The following is a 22,604-nucleotide window of genomic DNA, read 5'->3' as shown; positions in this document are numbered from 1 at the left end:
TTTTATTTATTTATTTTTCAGAGCAGAAGTGGAAGTTTCTTAAAAAGCTTTAGAACAGTAAGGAAAGGAAAAAAGGAAGGAAAGTACACTTGGAAGAGGGACAAGCGGGTGACTCGAGAGACAAAGCATGCTTCTTAAATATTTTAAAATCCATCCTTTTTGACACCGCCCTAGCCTAGGCCTCTGTCTTCTGTTGACAGACATTCCTGAGATGTTAGCCCCTGCGATGTGAACAGGTACAATATAAAACAGAGTCCCAGGTTTCCTTGCTGCAGACATCTCAGAGCCCTCCATACACTAAAGCACTTTGTGAACATCCAAGTGGGGTTATCACGGATGATGCCACCCAGGCCTCCCACCTAGTTTTTGAGGAGCACTTTACAAAACTCATATTCTACAATCTTTTCTGTCAAAAAACTTCCTTGCTGGTCTGACTGCCTCTAGTTATGCGACAGCCCCCTCATTCCCTGCACACTGGCCACAGTGATCTCCATCTAGAACACATGCTGTCCACACCTTCTTCCACAGGTAGCTCTTCTTCATCTACAGGCAAACTCCAAGCTTCTTGGCCCAGCAGCTGCAACCTTCAAAAGATCAGGCTGCCTCCCTCCTCAGCCTCACTGTCCACTTCTTAGGCCTCACCTATACTTCTCCATAACAACAAACTCCTGCTGATAAAGACATACTTGAGGCTAGGTAATTTATAAAGAAAAAGAGGTTTAATAGACTTACAGTTTCACGTGGCTGGGGAGGCCTCACAATCATGGCAGAAGGCAGAAGGTGAAAGGCACTTCTTACATGGTGGCAGACAAGAGAGAATGAGCCAAGCAAAAAGGGGGTTCCCCTTATAAAACTATCTGATCTCGTGAGAGGTATTCACTGCCATGAGAACAGCATGAGGTAAACCCCCATGATTCAGTTATCTCCCACAGGGTCCCTCCCACAACATGTGAGAATTACGGGAGCTACAATTCAAGATGAGATTTGGGTGGGGACACAGCCAAACCATATCTCCTGGCTTGTTGTTTCTTTTAATTATCCCACGTCTTTGCTGTGTCGCCTTCCTAAAATGCTCTTACCAGTTAACTTTTCCTGAATAATCTCTCTCAAACATCACTTTCTCCAGAAAGCCTTTCCCTTCCCACTCCTCCCTTCGTGCCTGCTGGGTCAATGTCCCTCCTGTGTGCTGTTGTGGCAGACTGGACGTCACCATGCCCTGTCCCCAAGGTGCTGGTATTTAGCAGTTTTTGAGTATTGTCTGCCTCCTCTTACTAGGCAATGAGGCAGATAATACTCTGGCAGCTGGCCCCATTTTCTTTTTTTTTTTTGAGACAGATTCTCACTCTGTCGCTCAGGCCGAAGTACAATGGCACAATCTCAGCTCATGCAACCTCCACCTCCTGGGTGATTTTCCTGCCTTAGCCTCCCTGACAGCTGGGCTTACAGATGTGTACTACCATGCTTGGCTAATTTTTGTATTTTTAGTAGAGACGGGGTTTCACCATATTGGCCAGGCTGGTCTCGAACTCCTGACCTCAAGTGATCCCCATGCCTCGGCCTCCCAGAGTGCTGGGATTACAAGCATGAGCCACCACACCCAGCCCCATCTTTACTTTTTCCATCTTCATCTTTCAGTTCCCACATTGAATGTGGTGCCTACACAGAGGCCCTGGAAGGGACGTGTGCTTCTCAGCAGCACATTCCCAGGTGCCCTGGGGTGGGGGTCACTTCTGCCATGGCTCAATTCCCAGCAGTTTCATTTCCATAGAATGATATTTTCCTGATGTCACCCCTCAAATCTGGAGACTCTTGATTTTCCAGAGTTCCTCACATGAGTAAGTACAGACTGAAGAGTTGTTTTGGTTTGGATAAGTGATTAGGAGCGAGGGCTCTGGAGACTTTCCAGGCAGCCTGGATTTGAACCTTGACTCTTCTCTTACAAACTGTGTGACTTCGGGTGAGTTATTGATTTCCCTCCACCTCAGTTTCATCTCCTATAAAATAGGGATAACAATCACACCAAAGACCAGGGTGGTGGCTCACGTCTGTAATCCCAGCACTTCGGGAGGCTGAGGTGGGAGGAGCACTTGAGACCAGGGGATTAGAGACTGGCCTGAGCGACATGGGCAAAACCCCATCTCTACCAAAACAATAAAAAAATTAGCCGGGTGTGATAGTGCACCCCTGTAGTCCCAGCTACTTGGGAGGCTGAGGTGGGAGGATCACCTGAGCCTGGGGGGTCAAGGCTGCAGTGAGCCACGATCATGCCACTCCACTCCAGCCTGGGCAACAGAGCAAGACCCTGACTCAAAAACAAAAACAAAAACAAGGCCGGGCGCGGTGGCTCAAGCCTGTAATCCCAGCACTTTGGGAGGCCGAGGTGGGCGGATCACGAGGTCAGGAGATCGAGACCATCTTGGCTAACACGGTGAAACCCCGTCTCTACTAAAAATACAAAAAATTAGCCGGGCATGGTGGCAGGCGCCTGTAGTCCCAGCTACTCGGAGGCTGAGGCGGGAGAATGGCATAAACCCGGGAGGCGGAGCTTGCAGTGAGCCGAGATCACGCCACTGCACTCCAGCCTGGGCGACACAGCCAGACTCCGTCTCAAAACAAAAACAAAAACAAAACCAACCAAGTTCAGATGGTTGTTGCAAGCATTAAGTGAGTTTGTGCATGTTAGACAGAGTTACGTCTGGCCCAGAGTGAGTGCTGTGTAGGGTTAGCCAGTCTTGTTACTATATTCAGGACACTGTTCCTCAGAATGCAGGTCTCATTTCCTCTGAGCTGCTCTTTCTCTGTTCCATTCTCCTCCCAGATGCACACATGGCCAGGGGCTCAGCCCTCTGTTCTCTGGCATGAGGCTGACTGTGGCGACAGCATCAATGTAGGTTTTTCTCATGGCTGCATAACAAAGTGCCTCAAACGGATGGCTTACAACCACAGAAATGAATTCTCTCGTAGTTCTGGAGGTTGGAAGTCTGAAATCAAAGTGTCGGCAGAGCTGTGCTCCCTCTGAAGGCTCTAGGGCTGACTCCTTCCTTGTTCTCCTGAGCTTCTGGTGGCCTGAGGTGCTCCTTGGCTTCTGGAAGCAGAACTCCAGCTCTGCCTCCATCTTCACGTGGCCTTCACCTCTGTGTCTCTGTATTTCCTTTTCTGTGCCTTATAAGGACACACTAATTGGATATAGAGCTGCCCTAATCCAGTAGGATCTCATCTTGAGCCTTACCTTGATGACGTCTGCCAAGACCCTATTTCTAAATCAGGACACTATTCAACCAACTACAGTGAGTCTCTGAGTTTAGGTGTTCTGGGCCAGAAAATCCTCCAGGAACCATGGACATTTTAGAACCACTAGTGTGATTTTGTAGTTCTCCTATGTATCGTATAATTTTGTATATTTCCTCAAATTCCAAAAGGCCCTAGAACACTCAACACAGACCAATACAGGTAAAGACAGAGAAAGACACACATCCCAAGCCACCCAGCCTTACCTTTCTGACTTACTGGTCTGAACCCCAGGAGAGTGAGGAGGAGGTGGGCAGATGAAGAAAGATACACAGGATGGGAAGCCTTAACTCTGCATACCCCACCTTCCAGCTCCTATCCCTTTCTGTGTTTGCTCAATATAGGTGTCCACCAACCAGGAATCTCTTCCATGTTTGCTCAAGACCGTTTTTTTCATATGGTGACAGTTTTGACTGTTGGGGTAATGTGCCCAACACCTGGGCTATAAGAAAAGATTCAGCAAAGGAACCCATAATGCACGTTGACTGAAGTGTAGAGCACCAGCCATTAGGATCCACCTTGCTGTTTCCCTCGTGGACCCTACTGCCCTCCCCATCCCAGAGGCCCAAGGGTGTGAAGGACTCAGTAGAGGTGGAAAGTTCCACAACAAGACAGAGCTATACCTCATTATCCATACCTCCAAGTGTGTGGGTACCAGATATCAAAGAGCCAAAAAGGTTACACACCAAGTAGATGAGAGGCAACATGCAAATAATGCCTCAAGCTTTAAAAGTAGGAAATAGTGTACTTGTTCTGTAACACTATGGACCACACTATAGAAATTGCCTCTTTTTAAAAAAGCTTAGGCTCCATGAGGTTAGGGGACTGAGGCTGCCATGTCTAACAGCCTCACTGCAGCACCTGGCCCATAAGAGGCACTCAGTGAACATTCCCTGAATGAAGAAATGTTAAGCTTTTATTGAGTGCTGAACCTGCGCCAGGCACAGAGTAAATTAAAATACCCCTTGGAAACAATAGAGAATTGATTCAGAAATTGAGCACCATAAACGTTTATTTAAAATTCCATTAGGAATTAAAAACTTGTGGGCTGGGCGTGGTGGCTCACGCCTGTAATCCCAACACTTTGGGAGGCCGAGGCAGAAGGATCAAGAGGTCATGAGATCGAGACCATCCTGGCTAAAACGGTGAAACCCCATCTCTACTAAAAATACAAAAAAATTATCTGGGCGTTGTGGCGGATGCCTGTAGTTCCAGCTACTTGGGAAGCTGAGGCAGGAGAATGGCGTAAACCTGGGAGGCAGAGCTTGCAGTGAGCCAAGATCGCGCCACTGCACGCCAGCATGGCTGACTGAGCAAGACACCATCTCAAAAAAAAAAAAAAAAAAAAAACAGGAATTAAAAACTTGTAAAGGGTGCACTTGTCAAGTCATGGTACAGATTTCCCCAGACCCCCTGAAAAGCAGCTTCACAGAGCACAGGCTCTAGAGGCAGCCCACCTACTTCACATCCCCACTCTACCACTCACAAATTCTGCAATGCAGAACAGGTTTCTTCATTGCTCTATGCCTCAGTTTCCCCATCTGTGAAATGAGAATAACATCAGTACTTACTTCAGGCAATTGTGAGAATTAAATGACTTCATTCATGTAAAGTGTTCAGAGCTGCGCCTCCAATCGCATAAGCTACCATTATTATACTTACCTCTTGGTTATGTTTGAAGATTGTCTTGCAGTGTGGAGTACACAGAAGGAGCTCAATAATGTTCACTGACTGAATGACTGAATGGCTACAACAGAGGTCAGGTATGCAAGAGGACAGTGACTTGCACAGAGGCCTGTCCTGTTCCAGTTCAACTCCCGGGGGGCACTTAGTGAAAGGAAGGGAACGGCCCTGTGTGGACATCGCCATGGGGTGAAGCCAGGGTCCAGGCCATTCACTGGAGCAAGAAAGTTCCAGGAAGGCTGGGGCCACTTCTGGGTCTAACCAAAATGCTCTGCTTTGCCCTGAAGATCAGACTAGATTCCGGAGCTGCCCTGATCAGCCTTTGCTCCAAGAGGCACACAGGGATGCCCCGGCCTTGGTATAGGGAGGCCTTCCAGATCAGAGATGGCCTATGGGCAGGGGAAATACCCTAAGGCCCATCTATCATGGAGTGAAAATTCCCTTGAAGTGAGTAGAGTTATTAACATGATTTCATAAGAAGGAACTGCAGCTTAAAGAGTGCACTAATTTCACACCTGTAATCTCAGCACTTTGGGAGGCCGAGGTGGGTGGATCACCTGAGGTCAGGAGTTCGAGACCAGCCTAACCAACATGGAGAAACCCTGTCTTTATTAAAAAATACAAAATTAGCCAGGTGTGGTGGCGCATGCCTATAATCCCCGCTACTCAGGAGGCTGAGGCAGGATAATCACTTGAACCCGGGAGGCAGAGGTTGTGGTGAGCTGAGATCGTGCCATTGCACTCCAACCTGGGCAACAAGAGCAAAACTCTGTCTCAAAAAAAAAAAAAAAAAAAAGAGAGACCACTAATTTGCCCAAGGTCTCTCAACTAGAAGCTACTAAGCTGGGACACGAATTCCTGTTGCCATTCTCTTAACTACTATATGATATTGCTTCCCTCACTTAACGGCCCTATGTCTCAATTTTCTTTTCTATAAGACCAGAACTGTCAATTGCTCCTAGCCCAAGGTGATTGTGAAAATTAAATGACATAGCATATGTCAGGTCCTGGCACACAGCAAGCACACAGGAGGCACCGGTGTTTGTCAGGCGTCGCTTCCCCTTCCCTAGTTTCAAATTCCCATTTCAGACATGCAGCTCTTACCCAGAGATGACTGACGTTTGAAAGAACTTTCAATGATCCTGATGAAGTCCTGCAGTAAATGACTCAGACCCACGAAAAAAAATGCCCTGTGAACCTGGACAAGTTCCTCCTCCCCCTGGGCCTGTTTTGTCCATGGTAGGATGTCCTCTGTTTACCTGGAAGAGTTATGGGTAGATTAAGGGAAAGAGGGAAGAATGGAGTTAGCCCAGGGCTCACTACAGAACAGGTTGGCGAGAGCTGCAACATCTCTGTGCTCAGTGATCACGGCGAGGTGGGAGGAATTCTAGTCTCATTTAACTAAAATAAGAGAATTAGGAAGATTATTTTCCACAGCAACTAAAAATGAGAGACTGTTGAAAGAACTTGCACTGGGTAGTCCAGAGAACCAAGTGTATATGTGAATGGACCTGTCTAAAAATGAGGGCTTCTAAAGGACCAAGAGAGACTCAAGCCATTTCCATTTTGGAGGGCTTCTGGTATTTTAAGGGGAAACAACAAGATTGAAAGAATAACACTAAAGCAGGGTTGCATATATTGCTGAATGTCTTGTGTTACATTTAACAAATGTCAATACAAAAAACTGACCAAACATAACCCTGCTACCCTGCTAATCATAAGGCAGTTACCAGATCTATGTAATTCCAGAAATCTTAATTAGTGCACTGCAGGCAGTGTTGGCAGGCAATGGGACTCAAACTGTTTTCAAGCCCCTCGCGGGCCCTCTTGGAGAAAATGCCAACAGTGGCCGATGTCTGGGGTGGGGGTGGTCGTGGATGTGCCCCAGCCCCAGTCGTCACCTATCCCGGGACCGAGCGGCGGGGCTGGATGGGGCGGGCACTGGGAGGCGGCGCAGCCCGGCCCCGGCCCCACCTGTGGATGCCCCGGGCCAGGGAGAGCGGGCGCCGGGATTCGCCCTGAGTCGCGTGGCAGACCCAGCTGCGTCCGCTGCTGCCGAGCTCAGAGCTGCGCACCGCGCCGCCGCCGCAGGTCGGGTTTTCAGCGCTGCTCCCAGGCCACCGCCCAGCCATGAAGATGCATTTCTGTATCCCGGTGTCCCAGCAGCGGTCCGACGCGCTGGGGGGCCGCTACGTGGTGCGCCCAGGGCCGGGGTCGGGCTGGGCAGGGAGGGGGCCGGTGACAATGCTCACCTATCCCTCGGCTTACCCGGGACGGGGTGTCTGTGTTTGCAGTTGTATTCCGTGTATCTGGATGGGTTCCTCTTCTGCAGGGTGCGGTACAGCCAGCTGCACGATTGGAACGAACAGGTGAGCAGGTTGGAGGCGGGTACGAGCCCATCCACTGAGACAGGTGGAGAAAGCTGTCCCCAAAGCGCTCTGTTCCTCTGACTCTGGCAAGACACTGGGCCTTTCAGGGCCTCGGGCTTCCTACTGTGAAACAGGGTCGTGGTAAAGATGAACTGAATTGCTTGGCACACAGTTGGATGAATGCACGCTGCGGCTCCCGGTGGCCTACAGCTGTGAGATGAGGAAACCGGGCGTAGGTGATTCTCCCAAGAGCCTCGCAGCCCGGTGATCCCCTCGAGCCCTGCCTGGCAGGGCGCTGGGGCTATGCTGGGCCCCATTTCAGTGCCCGCTGTTCCCCAGGACAATGTCTCCCTCCAAAATGAGCAAACTGGGTCTAAATCAAAGCCTAGAGTCTTTGGAGTCTTGTATATGGGTGTTTAATCTCCTTTGTCTCGAGAGTTTCTTAAGTTTGCCCCCTTTAAAAAGGTGTGTCACTAGTTTTGTTTTCGAATGGCCATGAGGCTTCAAGTACTGGCAAGCTGGGAACCAGGGAACATGACTTACCAAGCTAGGATTGTTTCCTACCCTGCTGTCTTGACAGTATTTTCTCTGGGAGGCAGACTGATTTATTAGTCTGCTCTAATGGGTTTCATTGTTCTTATAAGGAGGTGTTATAAGTCTTCACAATGGATTAGAGAAGTAAATGAAAGTTTAGACAATAAGCTTTACCCTCCTCCTCCACTCTCCCATGAATAGTGCTTTTTTTGTTTGTTTGTTTTAGATTTTAGATTATAGAGAGCACATACCTAACCTTAAAAACAAAGGTATAGCCCAGGCACCTTGGCTTATGCTTATAATACTAATACTTTGGGAGACTGAGGCAGGAGGATTACTTGAGTCCCAGAGTTTGAGACCAGCCTGGGCAACACAGCCGAGACCTTGTCTCTATTCAAAAAAAAAAAAGTATAGAGAAAACAGAAAAAACTTTCCCAGAGGCAACAACTATTAATTTTTTTTGAGAGAGTTTTTTCAGACAATCTCTGGGTTTCTAGTGAGTTAGATACACCATGTTTCATTTAACCATCTTCTGTTGACCGACAGCTTGGTTTGTTTTTTCTGCTATTGAAATTGCCACTGTAGCAAGCCTTCTTGCTAGTATCGGAAAGTCCATTTTCAAGGTGAGATTAAGTATCTTTAAAGTCAACCAAGAGCAGTTGTAATGTGGTTACTAGTTAATTTGAGTGGTCATCTTTGTATTACTAGTGCTGTGACCCAGTAGGTTCTTTGGAAGATTGTCAAGTGATTGAATGAAGAACGGCATAGATTCAGACCTCTGGAAGATAAGAAGCTACTTGTGACTGAAACACATGGGGAATTGTGAGGACTGCAGAGGCAGGGATCTCAAAGGAAGAGAAATGATGGGTGTCTTAGGCACTGGCAGGGGGAGGCAGGGTATCCTCTCCTACCCTCCTCCGTCTTCCTGCAGCTTGAGGTGGGGAAGGGGAAATAATAAGCAAATAGGTCCTTATGGGTGTCAGCCTCACAGTGTGCTTGTGAAGATTAGGGGCCAGCTGTTCGTAGGGCCTGGTACATAATGTATGCTCAGCAAACATTTGTGGACTCAGAGGCTTCAAGCTTTTTCCTGAATCTGGCCCTCCTTACCCAACAGACTTGGGAAAATGCTTATTTTCAGAAAAACTCAGATGAACCAAATCCTGGCAGGTCCAGAAGCAGAGGCATGGAGTGAGTAACTTTTATTCTTGATCTTCTATTTGGTAAGATATGAGGTAGAAATTGTCTGTTATTTACTATAGGGGCCTTTAAATAAATATTGAATTACCATAGCTTAGTGCCCTCAGTAGGATATACAATAGATTTTAATAAATATTTCATATTTGTCCTAGATTTCTCAAAATCCTAAAATGGAAATTTCTTTTCTTTTTTTTTTTTTTGAGACAGGGTCTCGCTCTGTCACCCAGGCTGGAGTGCTGTGGCCGGATCTCAGCTCACTGCAAGCTCCGCCTCCCGGGTTCACGCCATTCTCCTGCCTCAGCCTCCCGGGTAGCTGGGACTACAGGCTCCGCCACCTCGCCTGGCTAGTTTTTTGTATTTTTTAGTAGAGACGGGGTTTTACTGTGTTAGCCAGGATGGTCTCCATCTCCTGACCTTGTGATCTGCCCGTCTCGGCCTCCCAAAGTGCTGGGATTACAGGCTTGAGCCACCGCCCCCGGCCTAAAATGGAAATGTCTTTGTCTAGTTTCTAGCTTCCATATATCTTATATCAATATTTATCATTTTTCCCCTTTCTGTACAAACTACTACATTTTTAAAGGAACTATTTAGATCTTAGATGGCTGTTGGTATTTATAATCAATATGAAACAATAACAGGTAGTTACTGTGTGCTGAGTTTGGTACCAAACACTTTACCCCTAATAGCTTAATTTTTACAATAGCCTTATGAGCTAGCATTAGAATTAGTCCAATTTAACAGATGAAGAAACTGAGGCACAATTTTCCCAAAGACATATTGTTACTGTTGGAGGCGGGATTTGATTTCCAGAACCTGCTCTGACCTATTACATTAATGTGGTTTCTTTCTAAAGTTGATAAAATAAATCGTATTAGTAAAACAATGAGTCAAATGACTAAGTCCTAAACTAACATACTTTTACTATATTTTGGAATCATGTAATGCAATAAAATTCCCCAACTTTATGAGTTCAGTGTAATGAATTTTGGTAAATGTATACAATTACCACCACCATGATCAAGGTTAAAAATTTTGCTGGGCACGGTGGCTCAAGCCTGTAATCCCAGCACTTTGGGAGGCCGAGACGGGTGGATCACAAGGTCAGGAGATCGAGACCATCCTGGCTAACACGGTGAAACCCCGTCTCTACTAAAAAAAATACAAAAAACTAGCCGGGCATTGTGGCGGGCGCCTGCAGTCCCAGCTATTCGGGAGGCTGAGGCAGGAGAATGGCGTAAACCCGGGAGGCGGAGCTTGCAGTGAGCTGAGATCCGGCCACTGCACTCCAGCCTGGGCGGCAGAGCAAGACTCCGTCTCAAAAAAAAAAAAAAAAAAAAAAATTTGGCCTCACTCTAAAACTCACTTGTCCTTGAAGGAAACCAAAATATTTTATCCCAAAATGTACTACTATGACATATTTCAAGATGGCTGTGTAGAGAGCTGGAAATATCAGAATAGCTGAAAAGCTGCCTTTTGTGGAGGAGATTTGCACCTGTAGAGAGAATTTGTATTGATGCAGCCAGGCTTTCTCTGAAGTCCTCACTTGTTCAGATTTAGGAAATAATCACAGAGAGTCTGACACCTTTAAATGTCTGAAAGAAATGTTTACCAACTATTTTCTCTGAGAGCTGCTACCTGTGGGTTTCCACTGTATACTAAGACCACCTTTGCTAGCCAGGTCTCTCCTCTTCTTCCCATGACCTGTCTTGCCACCATAACCTGATTTGCCACCATAGCCTGTTTTTGGCCATGCTCTAAGCCCTGCTTTTTTTCTGTAATCTCAAGATGGTATAAAACTATCAACCATCTGGTCATTTCTCTGAGTTCTTATATTTTGTAAGACTCCCGCGCATGTTAGTAAATTTGTATGCCTTTTCTCCTGTGAATTTGCCTTCTGTCAGTTGATTTTTCAGTGAAGCTTCAGAGGATGAAGGGGAAGTTTGCCCTTGGCCCCAATATTCTTTTTGCTCTCAATCCCCTTCACTCAGCCCTGACCGCAGGCCTCCAACATCCACTCTCTGTCATGAGAGCTCCAGACACAGGATTTTGTTCCAGCAAGTCCCCAGTGAGGTCAGCAGTTCAATCATCATCATCACTCTCATTTTATAGGTAAAGAGTCTGAGGCTGGGTATGGTGTTTCACACCTGCAATCCCAGCACTTTGAGAGGTTAAGGTGGGTGGACTGCCTGAGCTCGGGAGTTCAAGACCAGCCTGGGAAACATGGCAAAACCCTGTCTCTACCAAAAATACAAAAAATTAGCTAGGCATGGTGGTGCTCCTGTAATCCCAGCTATTCAGGAGCCTGAGGTGGGAGGATTGCTTGAGCCTGGGAGGTGGAGGTTGCAGCGAGCCCAGATTGTGCCACTGCACTCCAACCTGGGTGACAGAGTGAGACCCTGTTTCAAAAACAAAAAACAAAAAACAAAAACAAAAACAAAAAAAACCAGGAAGAGTCTCCGTAGGGTCGCTAGATTTAGCAAATTCAAATACAAAGTCTCCTAGTTAAATTTAAATTACAAGTCAACAACAATTTTTTTTAGTATGTCCCATGTACCACTTGATACATATTTAATTGAGCATCCTGTATTTTATCTGACCACCCGAAGTCTGAGACTGAAAGGTTGGGTGACCTCTCCCAGATACTTCTCAGCTAGTTTTTATTTCTCCTATTCAGTGGAGGATGTGAAACAGCTCAGAATTCTTAATCTGATTTAACACAGAGCACTGTCAAAAACGAAATAGTAGAAAGGTCCCATCTGTGCGTGTGTTTGGGGAATATGAGTTTATTTCCAGTTTATTTTCTGGGAAGTTCTGCATCCTGATATGATAGTTTTCATCTATAGAATTAACTGATTATTTGCTTAAGAAATATTTACTAAGTTTCTATTATATGCCATGCATTCTGTTAAATTATGACTATTACTGTAACATGTGTGATCTTTGGCTTTAAGAATTGGGCTTATATTTTGCATGTTGGATAACTGAGATTGAGGGGCAGTACCTGGCACAGGTGAGGTGGCCTCTACTCCATCTCAGCCAGGGTATGTGGAGAGCTAATGCATAAAAACTGGACCTGGATTGGCCAGGTGCAGTGGCTCACACCTGAAATCCCAGCATTTTGGGAGGCCGAGGTGGGTGGATCACTTCAGCTCAAGAGTTTGAGACCAGCCCGGGCAACATGGTAAAAGCCTGTCTCTACTAAAATACAAAAAATTAAACCAGGTGTGGTAGCATGTGCCTATAATCCCAGCTACTTGGGAGCTACTTGGGAGGATGAGAATTGCTTGAACCCAGGAGGCACAGATTGCAGTGACCTGAGATCTCACCACCACTGCATTTGAGGCTGGGCAACAGAGGGAGACTCAGTCTCAAAACAAAAATAAAAACAGGAAAAGGGAAAACTGGACCTTGGGAAGAGGTGGGTGTGTTTCCATGGGCTCTGCTGTGACCTGCACCCCCTGTCATCCTCACCTACAGCCCTGTCCGCAGTGAGGCTCCCTCAGCCTCTGGCAGCTGACCCTGTGCTGCTCAGTGCTGCCTGTCTTCCTGCTGTGTGAACTGGCTGACCCCACCTTTTTCTGTGCCTTTAGATAAACAAAACCAGTTTGATTTATGCCCCTGCTCTTGCCGGCACCACCCTGCCCAAATAGATTTAAAGAAATCTGTGAGGGAAGCATTTAATCAGCTCATTTAGACCAAGTTACAGATGAGGCCATCTTGTGTAAGTGATATGGGGCTCTGTGAACAGTGATATAGGGCTCCGTTTCTTTGTACTTTGCCAGCATCAGACATGGCAATGGGGACAAGTTGGGAGAGCTTGCAAAGGACCCGTCAGCAGGGGGGGAGGGCTGTGCAGCCTGTAAGCGCTGGTTCAGTTGTCCTTCCTGCCAAGTGCTGACCCAACCTGGCTGCTTCCCCTCTGACCTAACCTGATCTCCTCTTTCCCTACCCATACCTCCTGTTCCTATCAGGCTGGCTCACTTTTTGTCTCTGCCTGGCTCACTTCCTCTACAGGGGATGACTCCTGGTTTTAGTCTACCCGTCAAGGGAGCAATCGTTTCTCAAAGCCCACCTCAGTCCCATGTCCTCTAGGAAGTCCCCCTTGATTGCATGAGATGCCTTTTTCTGATTGCTGTGCCACCTCATGTTTCAACCTTGTCATGCTCCTTCCTCTTTTTGTGTGTATATTTTGTCTTCCCTGATTATTTACAAGCAAAACACAAATATTTGAATGAAGGGACAGAATGAAGGCTTATGGGTATGGAAAACCTAGCATGGAATTCTGCCTTGGTAGTTGCTCAGCAGAGATTTGGTGGAAAAGGTGATGGTGATGGTGATGACAGCAGCGAGAAGACTGATTCCATCTTCTGCCAGTCATTAGCTTGGATGTCCTAGTTTTAAGTCACTTCATCTCCCTGAGTCTGGGGTTGCTCCTGCTCAAGGTGGAATTTGACTATGTTCATGGTGCTGAGGATCTATCTACCTCGTAGTACTGTTTTGAGGAACAAATGGGATAATATGCAAGTTCTAGGCCATGCTGTTAGGTGCTAGATGCCACCACCCAGACTCTGAGCTGTGGCCCTTTATCTAGTGAATTTGGGTTTTTAACTACAAGGGGACTTGGAGAGGTAGGATGAACGAGTTGACTTAGAAACAGACTTTTGTGTCTGTAATTCTACTTGTCCCTGGCCATTACCATTTTGGCATAGGTATGGGGTGGGGGGGTGTGGATGCAGTAAGGTGGGGGAACTAGGTGACATTTTCAACTGACCTGTAAAGGCTTCTTCATGTTAAAAGGCAGAGCTGTACGAAGAGGAAGTTGGTACAGGAGATTGTTCTGGGATTTGTTTTTGTTTTTGTTTTTTGTTTTGTTTTGTTTTGAGATGGAGTCTCACTCTTTTACCTAGGCTGCAGTGAAGTGGTGCGATCTCCGCTCACTGCAACTTCCACCTCTGCCAGGTTCAAGTGATTCTCCTGCCTCAGCCTCCCAGGTACCTGGGATTACAGGTGCCTGCCACCACACCTGGCTAATTTTTGTATTTCTAGTAGAGACAGAGTTTTGCCATGTTGGCCAGGCTGGTCTTGAACTCCTGACCTCAGGTGATCTGCCCGCCTCAGCCTCCCAAAGTGCTAGGATTACAAGCATGAGCCAACGCCTGGCCTGTTCTGGGGTTTATGAATATATTTGTCAGAGAATAGTCTTAAAAAACCCCCACAATACCCCAAACAAACAAAAACACCACATAATAAAAGAGCAGGAGAGGTATGTTTTCCTTTTGAACTCTTTAAATAGGTTTTTGAAAGACAGATAGGGCTGAACTGTAGTACCAGATAATTCTCAGTACGCTGGTGGTTTTGATAGCTCAACTGTGCACCAGACCCATAGAATAGGTCCTCTTTTGGTGGCGTTGAATTTGGATTTGATTGTTGACTTTTGGCACATTTAACTACTCAGTTTCTTTTACGTTCATTGTCCCCCTTAGATCAGTATCAGAGAAGGGAGAGGAAAGATTCCTTGACAAGTCAGCTCAGGTAAAAACCTGCTGGGAGGGTTTCTGCTCTGTGATAGGTATTAGAACCTTAATCCTTGTTGATTTTTCCCCAGATCTTGGCCTCAGAGCTTCCCCAAGATACTGTCTTGCAGATGGATAACTCAGGCAGCCCTATTCATTCAAGGCTGCTGTGATTAGAACTGATTCGGGAACATCTGCGACATTAACAAACACATGCCAATGAAGACAATTGCCTGTTCAAGATCACTTCATCAGTTAGCCAAGAAATAATTGTACACAAAGAAGTCAAATTTTTGCTTCTATTTAATGGAATTAGCAGAGATAGGTGCATCAATCCCAGGTTGTTTCAGCAGCACTGCCTGGGATAACGCTCCAACTGGGATGCCTTTTGACAGTTTCTGGAAGGGCGGAAAAATTTCGTTGAGTTTAAAAGAAACAGAATTGTCGCTATAATATTTTATACTAGGTTTAATCGTACTCTAGCCTGGGCCACAGGAGTAAGACCCTGTCTCAAAAAAAAAAAAAAAAAAATTATTCTAGGTTTAGATGAGAGATTGCAAACTTAAATGGCTACAGGCAAGTTATATATATACATTTTTTGTTTGTTTGTTTTGTTTTCTTGAGACAAAGTGTTACTCCTGTGGCCCAGGCCCGAGTGCAGTGGTGTGATCTCAGCTCACTGTAGCCTTAGCATTGACGTCTCCAGCTAAGGTTATTCTCCCATCTCAACCTCCTGAGTAGCTGGGACTACAGGCACATGCTACCACACTTGGCTTAATTTTTTGTATTTAGTAGAGACAACATCTTGCCGTGTTACCTAGGCTGGTCTTAAACTCATGGGCTCAAGCAATCTGCCTGCCTAGGCCTCCCAAAGTGTTGGGATTACAGGCGTGAGCCACCGCAGCCAACCGGCAAGTACTTTAAATGAGAGATGAGGATCAAGTGAACAACAGTGGAGAGTGGTGGGAACGGCTTAGGTCCCCTCACCAGACAGTTGCCTGAGTGTGAACCTATTGATTGCAGATCTCAGTTTTCAAGAGAAGCCAGAGCATCAGTTTTTTTTTTTTAAATAAACTTTATTTTTTGAAACAGTTTTAGTTAACAGAGAAGATAGGACAGAGGGTTTCCATATAATCCACAGCTTCCTCTATTACTAAGGTTTTATATTAATATGGTACATTCATTACAATGAACAAATCAGTATTGATACATTCTTATTAACTACAATCTATAACTTTTCAGACGTCCTTAGTGTTTACCTAATGTCCTGTTTTTCTTCCAGGACCCCGGCCAGGGTACCACGTTACATTGAGTTGTTAGGTCTCCTTGAGTTCCTCTTGACTGTGACAGTTTCTTAGATTTTCCTTATGTTTAATGACCTTGATAATTTTAAGGAGTACTTGTCAGATAGTTTGTAGAATATCCTTCTTGGAATTTGTCTTACATTTTTCACATGATTAGATGGGGGTTACAGGTTGGGGGGATGAAGACCCCAGAGATAAAGTACCACTTTAATCACATCATGTCAAGGGTACCTACTATCATCTGACTTACACTCTTGATGTTGATCTTCTTCACTTGGGTGAGGTAGTATTTGTCAGGTTTCTCCATTGTAAAGTTCCTCTTTTGTCTTCTCTTTCCAAAGTGTCCTCTTTGGAAGGAAGTAACTACGTGCAGCCCACACTGAGAGTGGGGATTTATGCTCCCCCTCCTTGAGGAGTATCTGTAGAAATTATCTGATATGGCTGGGCGCAGTGGCTCAGGCCTGTAATCCCAGCACTTTGGGAGGCCGAGGTGGGCAGATCCCTTGAGGTCAGGAGTTCAAGACCAGCCTGACCAACATGGAGAAACTCCATCTCTACTAAAAATACAAAATTAGCCAGGTGTGGTGGTGCATGCCTTTAATCCCAGCTACTTGGGAGGCTAAGGCAGGAGAATCACTTGAACCCAGGAGGCAGAGGTTGCAGTGAGCCGAGATCGCACCATTGCACTGTGGCCTGGGCAACAAGAGCAAGACTCCGTCTCCAAAAAAAAGAAAGAAAAAGAAATTATCTGATGTTCTTCTGCACAGGAGATTTGTCTAGTTGCTCCTATTTATTTAATAACAAGTCTATAAGGACTCATGGATATTCACTTTATACTTTGGGTTATATTTCACCACTACTTGGTTGGTCAAATGATTCCATCTTGGCCCATGGAAGCTCTTTCATTTTGCTCCTTTGTGTCTGAGGCACTCCCATTCATGATTTGTTTTTTTCATTTGTTTTGAATATTTCCTTACTTTCTGGAGCTACAAGATACTCCAGGCCCATCCTGTATATTTCCTGCCTCAGTCCTAGAAATCAGCCATTTCTCCATAGATCCTTGGTTGCATTTATTGTAGAATGGTATTGGAAACTAAGATCTGGGCACTAGATATGTTCATTGCTACTGGAGTGTTGTTGCATCTATGTCCTCTCAGCTGACAGAGCAAGGAAATATATGTGTGTATACTAACCCATGTATACAGACATATGAACAAATATTTCTATATGTAATCATCCGTATCTATATTAAACTAAACATGTGGTCATACTAATATATTCAACTCTAGTGCATTACCACATGGATCATTCTAGCCTCTTCCCCTTATGTGTAAACTCCCACTACAACAGTTGGAAACCTGATTCCCACTATCTGCCATTCATTGATTCCCACTATCTGCCATTCATTTACTTGTTTGATTCTGTATACACATGTAGGAGTATAGTGCTGTTAACCTATACTCCTGTGGGAAACAGCTTTATCAGCCAGAGTCCAGTGGCTGTGTACAGTTAGTTTCTTTGCCTTTAGTTTACAGACTCCACTCATTTAAAGCGACTTAGGTCAGCACTTTGTTTCTCACCACGTTCAGTGAACTGGTTTCATACATTTGTAACATAGTTTTATCACATTCTACATTCCATCTTCAGATTCTCCCAACCTCCTAAATTATTTCTAAAAATATTTGCAAACATGAAGCTTCTGTTGTAAACTTCAGAAAACATGAAGTTCTGTTGTGATTTTGACTAATGTGTAGTGTCATGCATCCACAATTCTAGTTTCATATAGACTAGTTTCATTGCCCTAAAAAACTCCATGTGTTTCAGCTATTCAGTACCTCCCTGCCCCAAAACTTGGTGGCTGTTGATCTTTTAATAAAGTCTCTATACTTTTGCCTTTTCCAGAATGTCATATAATTGAAATCATATAGTATATAGCTTTTCCAGACGGGCTTCTGTCACTTAGCAATATTTATTTATGTTTCATTCATGTCTTTTGTGTTTTGATAGCTTATTTCATTTTATTTCTGAATAACATTTCATTGTGTGGCTATATCACAATTTGCTTATCCATTCACAGATTGAAGGACATCTTTGTTGTTTAAATTTTGGGGATTATGAATAAAGTTGCCATAAACATTTGGGGGTTATGAATAAAGTTGCCGTAAACATTTTGTATGGACAGTTTTCAAATCAGTTGCGTATTTATTGCTGGATTATAGAGTAAGACTATGTTTAGCTTTGTAAGAAATTGCCAAACTGTCTTTCAAAGTGGTTGTAATATTCTGTATTCTCTTCAAGATACAAGTTTTTAAAATTTTAAATCACACAAATAACTGCTGTTACCAGATTCCAGTTATCTAAAAATCAAACAACCAACCACCAAAAAAATGAACCAGGGGGCCAGGTGTGGTGGCTCACGCCTGTAATCCCAGCACTTTGGGAGGCCAAGGCAGACGGATCACGAGGTCAGGAGATCGAGACCATCCTGGCTAACATGGTGAAACCCCATCTCCACTAAAAATACAAAAAAAATTAGCCAGGTGGCGGGTGCCTGTAGTCCCAGTTACTTGGGAGGCTGAGGCGGGAGAATGGCGTGAACCCAGGAGAAAGAGCTTGTAGTGAGCTGAGATTGCGCCACTGCACTCCAGCCTGGGCGCAGAGCGAGACTTGGTCTCAAAAAAAAAAAAAAAAAAAAAAAAGCACGTTTTGCCCACAGGCAGGCAGTTAATAACCGCTCCAGATGTTAGACCAATGTTTTCCAATAGAACTTTTGTGCTGATGGAAATGCTCTATATCTGCTTTGCCCAACTGAATAGTAAATTACAATATTTCGAGTGGCTATTAAGCCTTTGAGATGTAGCTAGCAAGACTGAAGATTGAATTTAAAAATTTTATATTATTTTAATTAGGTTCAAGTTTACTCACAGGTGGCTAATGCCTACCATATTAGATGGTAGTTCTAAGTCATTGTAAGAATTTTGGGTTTACTTGAGTGAGATGAGAAGTTGAGGAGGATTTTGAGCAAGACAGTGGAATGATCTGACTTACTTTTCTTATTTTAAGATATGATAGAGTCTTGCTCTGTTGCCCAGGCTGGAGGGCAGTGGCTATCATAGTGCATCACAGCCTTGACCTCCTGGGTTCAAGCAACCCTCCTGCCTCAGCCTCCCAAGTAGCTGGGACTACAGGTGTGCGTTACTGCACCTGGCTGACTTACATTTTAAAAGTATCACTTTAGGCTGGGTGCAGTGGCTCACACCTGTAATCCCAGCACTTTGGGAGGCCGAGGCAGCCAGATCACCTGAAGTCAGGAGTTCGAGACCAGCCTGGCCAACATGGCAAAACCCCATCTCTACTAAAAATACAAGAATTAGCCAGGCGTGGTGGTGCACACCTGCAGTCCCAACTACTTGGGAGACTGAGGCAGGAGAATCGCTTGAACCCAGGAGGTGGAGGTTGCAGTGAGCCAAGATCATGCCACTGCACTCCAGCCTGGACAGCAGGGCAAGACTCCGTCTCAATAAAATAAAATAAAATAAAATAAATAAAATAAAAAATAAAGTATCATTTTAGATGCTATGTTAGGAATAGACTGAAGGAGTCATGGGTAGAAGCAGAGACACTTGTTGGAAGTCTACTGCAATAATCTAGAAAAGAGATGACAGTGGCTTGGACCAGGGTGATGGTAGTGGGCATGGAGGGAAGTCACAGATTCTTGACTTTTTTGAAGTTAGGGCCTATCTATGCAAGGTAAATATTTGCCAGATACTCACTGTATTTGTGACAAAGGCCATGGAATTAAAAATTCTTACTGTTTGCAGCCTCATTTTTCTTATTCCATCTTTCATTTTCTTTAAGCTGCTGAGTGTGGTAATAGTAAGATTTCAGCCTTCCTGCTCTAGAGGTACCATGTTAAAACCTGATTGGATTGGATTTCTGAGTGGTTTCCTTTGTCTTATTTTCAGGAGAATGATACCGTGCCTTACCTTCAAGCTGCCACTACAAGTGTAGGGCTGGAATAAAGATGCACACTTTTCTTTCTTAATTTTAAAATAATTTTTTATACATCCACTTTTTAGGTTCCATAAAAATAATTACTACCATGGTCACAGGTCATATATGAGTAAGTGGGAGAGAAGGGCCTGGCTGGTTTCTACTTGGGATCATATGTCAGCATTATTGGAATTCTGTAACCAGCACTGGTCCAATAGAAATATAATGTGTGTCTCTCAGCTGGGTGCGGCGGGCTCACGCCTGTAATCTCAGCACTTTGGGAGGCAGAGGCGGGCGGATCACCTAAGGTCGAGAGTTCAAGACCAGCCTGGCCAACATGGAGAAACACTGTATGTACTAAAAATACAAAATTAGCCTGGCCTGGTGGCACATGCCTGTAATCCCAGCTACTCAGGAGGCTGAGGCAGGAGAATTGCTCAAATCTGGGAGGCGGAGGTTGCAGTAAGCCGCGATTGAGCCATTGCGCTCCAACCTGGGCAACAAGAGTAAAACTCCATCTCAAAAAAAAAAAAAAAAAGAAAGAGAAAGAAAGAAAGAGAGAGAGAGAAAGAGAGAGAGAGAAAGAAAGAAAGAAAGAAAAGAAAGAAAGGAAAGAAAGAAAGAAAGAAAGAGGAATCACCTATGTAATTTAAAATTTTCTGATAGGCACATTAAAAAGAGTAAAAGGAAACAGATGGAATTAATTTTAATAATATATTTTATTTAATTCAATGTATCCAAAATATTATCATTTCAACATGTAATCAATATAAAAATTATCAGTGAGATATTTTACATTCTCTCTTCTTTGAAATTTGGAATGCATGTTACACCTACAACACATCTCAATCCAAACTAGCCACGTTCAGGTGCTGATTCACCACAGGTGCTGTATTTTGGCTTTGATTGGGAGGTTAAAAGAAAAAGTATCTGGATTTGGAATGAACAAAAGGATGAGATGAACCACTTACAGGAAAGCTCTTAAGAGATATCAGAGGTCTACAGCATTAGGTAACACAGCTGTAAGCATCTGTCAAGTTCGGATTTGGTGGAGGTAGGGTTGAGGAATTTAATTTCTGTTGTCATTGATATCACAGACACTATTGTGGAATGAATCAAGATAATATCGTATGATGTGAGCAGTGGCTAGTCTTGTAAAACAAATGAAAGATAAACATACATCTCAGCTCTACCAAACTTAGACTGGAGCTGCTGGTCTGTGATATGTCTAGTAATATCTCCAGAATATATACTGAAATAAATTCCTCCTTAAGAAAATCAAATTGTCCTCTTTTCCCTCTTTGAGCCACCAGGAAGGCTTAACTTGAAATAAAGTGCTGGGATGGGACTTGCCCTAGAGGAGGCTTTAGTAATCTCATCAACCCTGAACTGGTAGGTCACCTGCCTAACTGTGTTTCCTGGATCTTTCAGCTAAGACGGGTCTTTGGAAATTGCCTGCCACCCTTCCCACCAAAGTACTATTTGGCAATGACCACAGCTATGGCTGATGAGAGGAGGAACCAACTGGAACAATATTTGCAAAATGGTATGTATTTGCAGGGTTTTTTAAAAAACAGATTTAATGCAATGCAAGTTATATGCCACAAAATTCACCTGCTAAAGTGTACAAGTCAATTCTTTTACAATATATTTATGTAATTAATTGTGTGACTATTACCATAATCTAATTTTAGAATATTGTCATCACCCCCGAAAGAAACCTCATACCCATTGGCAATCATGTCCTCTTTCCCTCCCCCACCAGGCCCTGGCAACTACTACTGTAATTTTTATCTCTAAAGATTTGCCTATTCTGGACATTTCATATATAAGGGATCATATAATATGTGTTCTTTGTATTTGGCTTTAAAAATACCTTTTTTTTTTTTTTTTTTTTTTTAAAGAGATGAGGTCTGGCTGGGCATGGTTCCTCACACCTGTAATCTCAGCGCTTTGGGAGGCTGAGGCAGGAGGATCACTTGAGGCCAGGAGTTCAAGACCAGCCTAAGCAACATAGAGAGAACCTGTCTCTAAACAAAATTTTAAAAATTAGTCAGGTATGGTGGTGCGTGCCTATAATCCCAGCTACTCAGGAAGCTGAGGTGGAAGGATTGCTTGAGCACAGGAGGCTGAGGCTACAGTGAGCCGTGACTGCTCCACTGCACTCCAGCCTGGGTGACACAGCAAGACAGTGACTCTAAAAAAGATTAAAAAAAAAAAAATAGATGAGGTCTCACTATGTTGCTCAGGCTGGTCTCAAATTCCTGGGCTCAAGTGATCCTCCTGCCTCAGCTTCCTAAAGTGTTAGGATTACAGGTGTGAGCCACCACACCCAACTTAAATGTCTCAGCAGTTATATGCTTGCTGATTTTATTTTATTTTTTGAGACAGGATCTTTCCCTGTTGCCCAGGCTGGTGTGCAGTGGCACAGTCATGGCTCACTATAGCCTTGATCTCCTGGAGTCAAGCAATCCTCCCACCACAGCTTCCCAAGAATCTGGGGCTATATGTGCAACACACCATGCCTGGCCAATTAAAAAAAATTTTTTTTATAGAGATGGAGTCTCACTATATTGCCCAGGCTGGTCTCAAACCCCTGGCCTTAAGCAATCCTCCCACGTCAGCCTCCCAAAGTGCTGGAATTACAGATATGAGCCACTGCACCCAGCCAGTATGTATGTATGTATGTATGTATGTATGTATGTATGTATGTATGTATGTAT

The 22,604-nt window shown here is 44.5% G+C and overlaps 1 protein-coding gene across 1 annotated transcript in view; it reads left to right on the top strand.

The window, feature by feature from the left end:
• Window positions 1–6,950: 6,950 nt before the first annotated feature.
• SNX31 (sorting nexin 31) overlaps window positions 6,951–22,604 on the top strand; it is a 71,162-nt gene continuing 55,508 nt past the window's right edge. The window contains exons 1-3 of the mRNA XM_023184025.2: window positions 6,951–7,167; window positions 7,266–7,340; window positions 21,313–21,427. Of these exons, the coding sequence (XP_023039793.1) occupies window positions 7,102–7,167; window positions 7,266–7,340; window positions 21,313–21,427 (256 nt within the window). The 5' untranslated portion in view covers window positions 6,951–7,101. The remainder of the gene's footprint in view (window positions 7,168–7,265; window positions 7,341–21,312; window positions 21,428–22,604) is intronic.

Source organism: Piliocolobus tephrosceles, chromosome 7, assembly GCF_002776525.5.
Source record: "Piliocolobus tephrosceles isolate RC106 chromosome 7, ASM277652v3, whole genome shotgun sequence".
Classification (NCBI taxonomy): domain Eukaryota; kingdom Metazoa; phylum Chordata; class Mammalia; order Primates; family Cercopithecidae; genus Piliocolobus; species Piliocolobus tephrosceles.
Note: the sequence above shows the minus strand (reverse complement) of the source record. Positions and strands in the feature narration are given on the sequence as shown.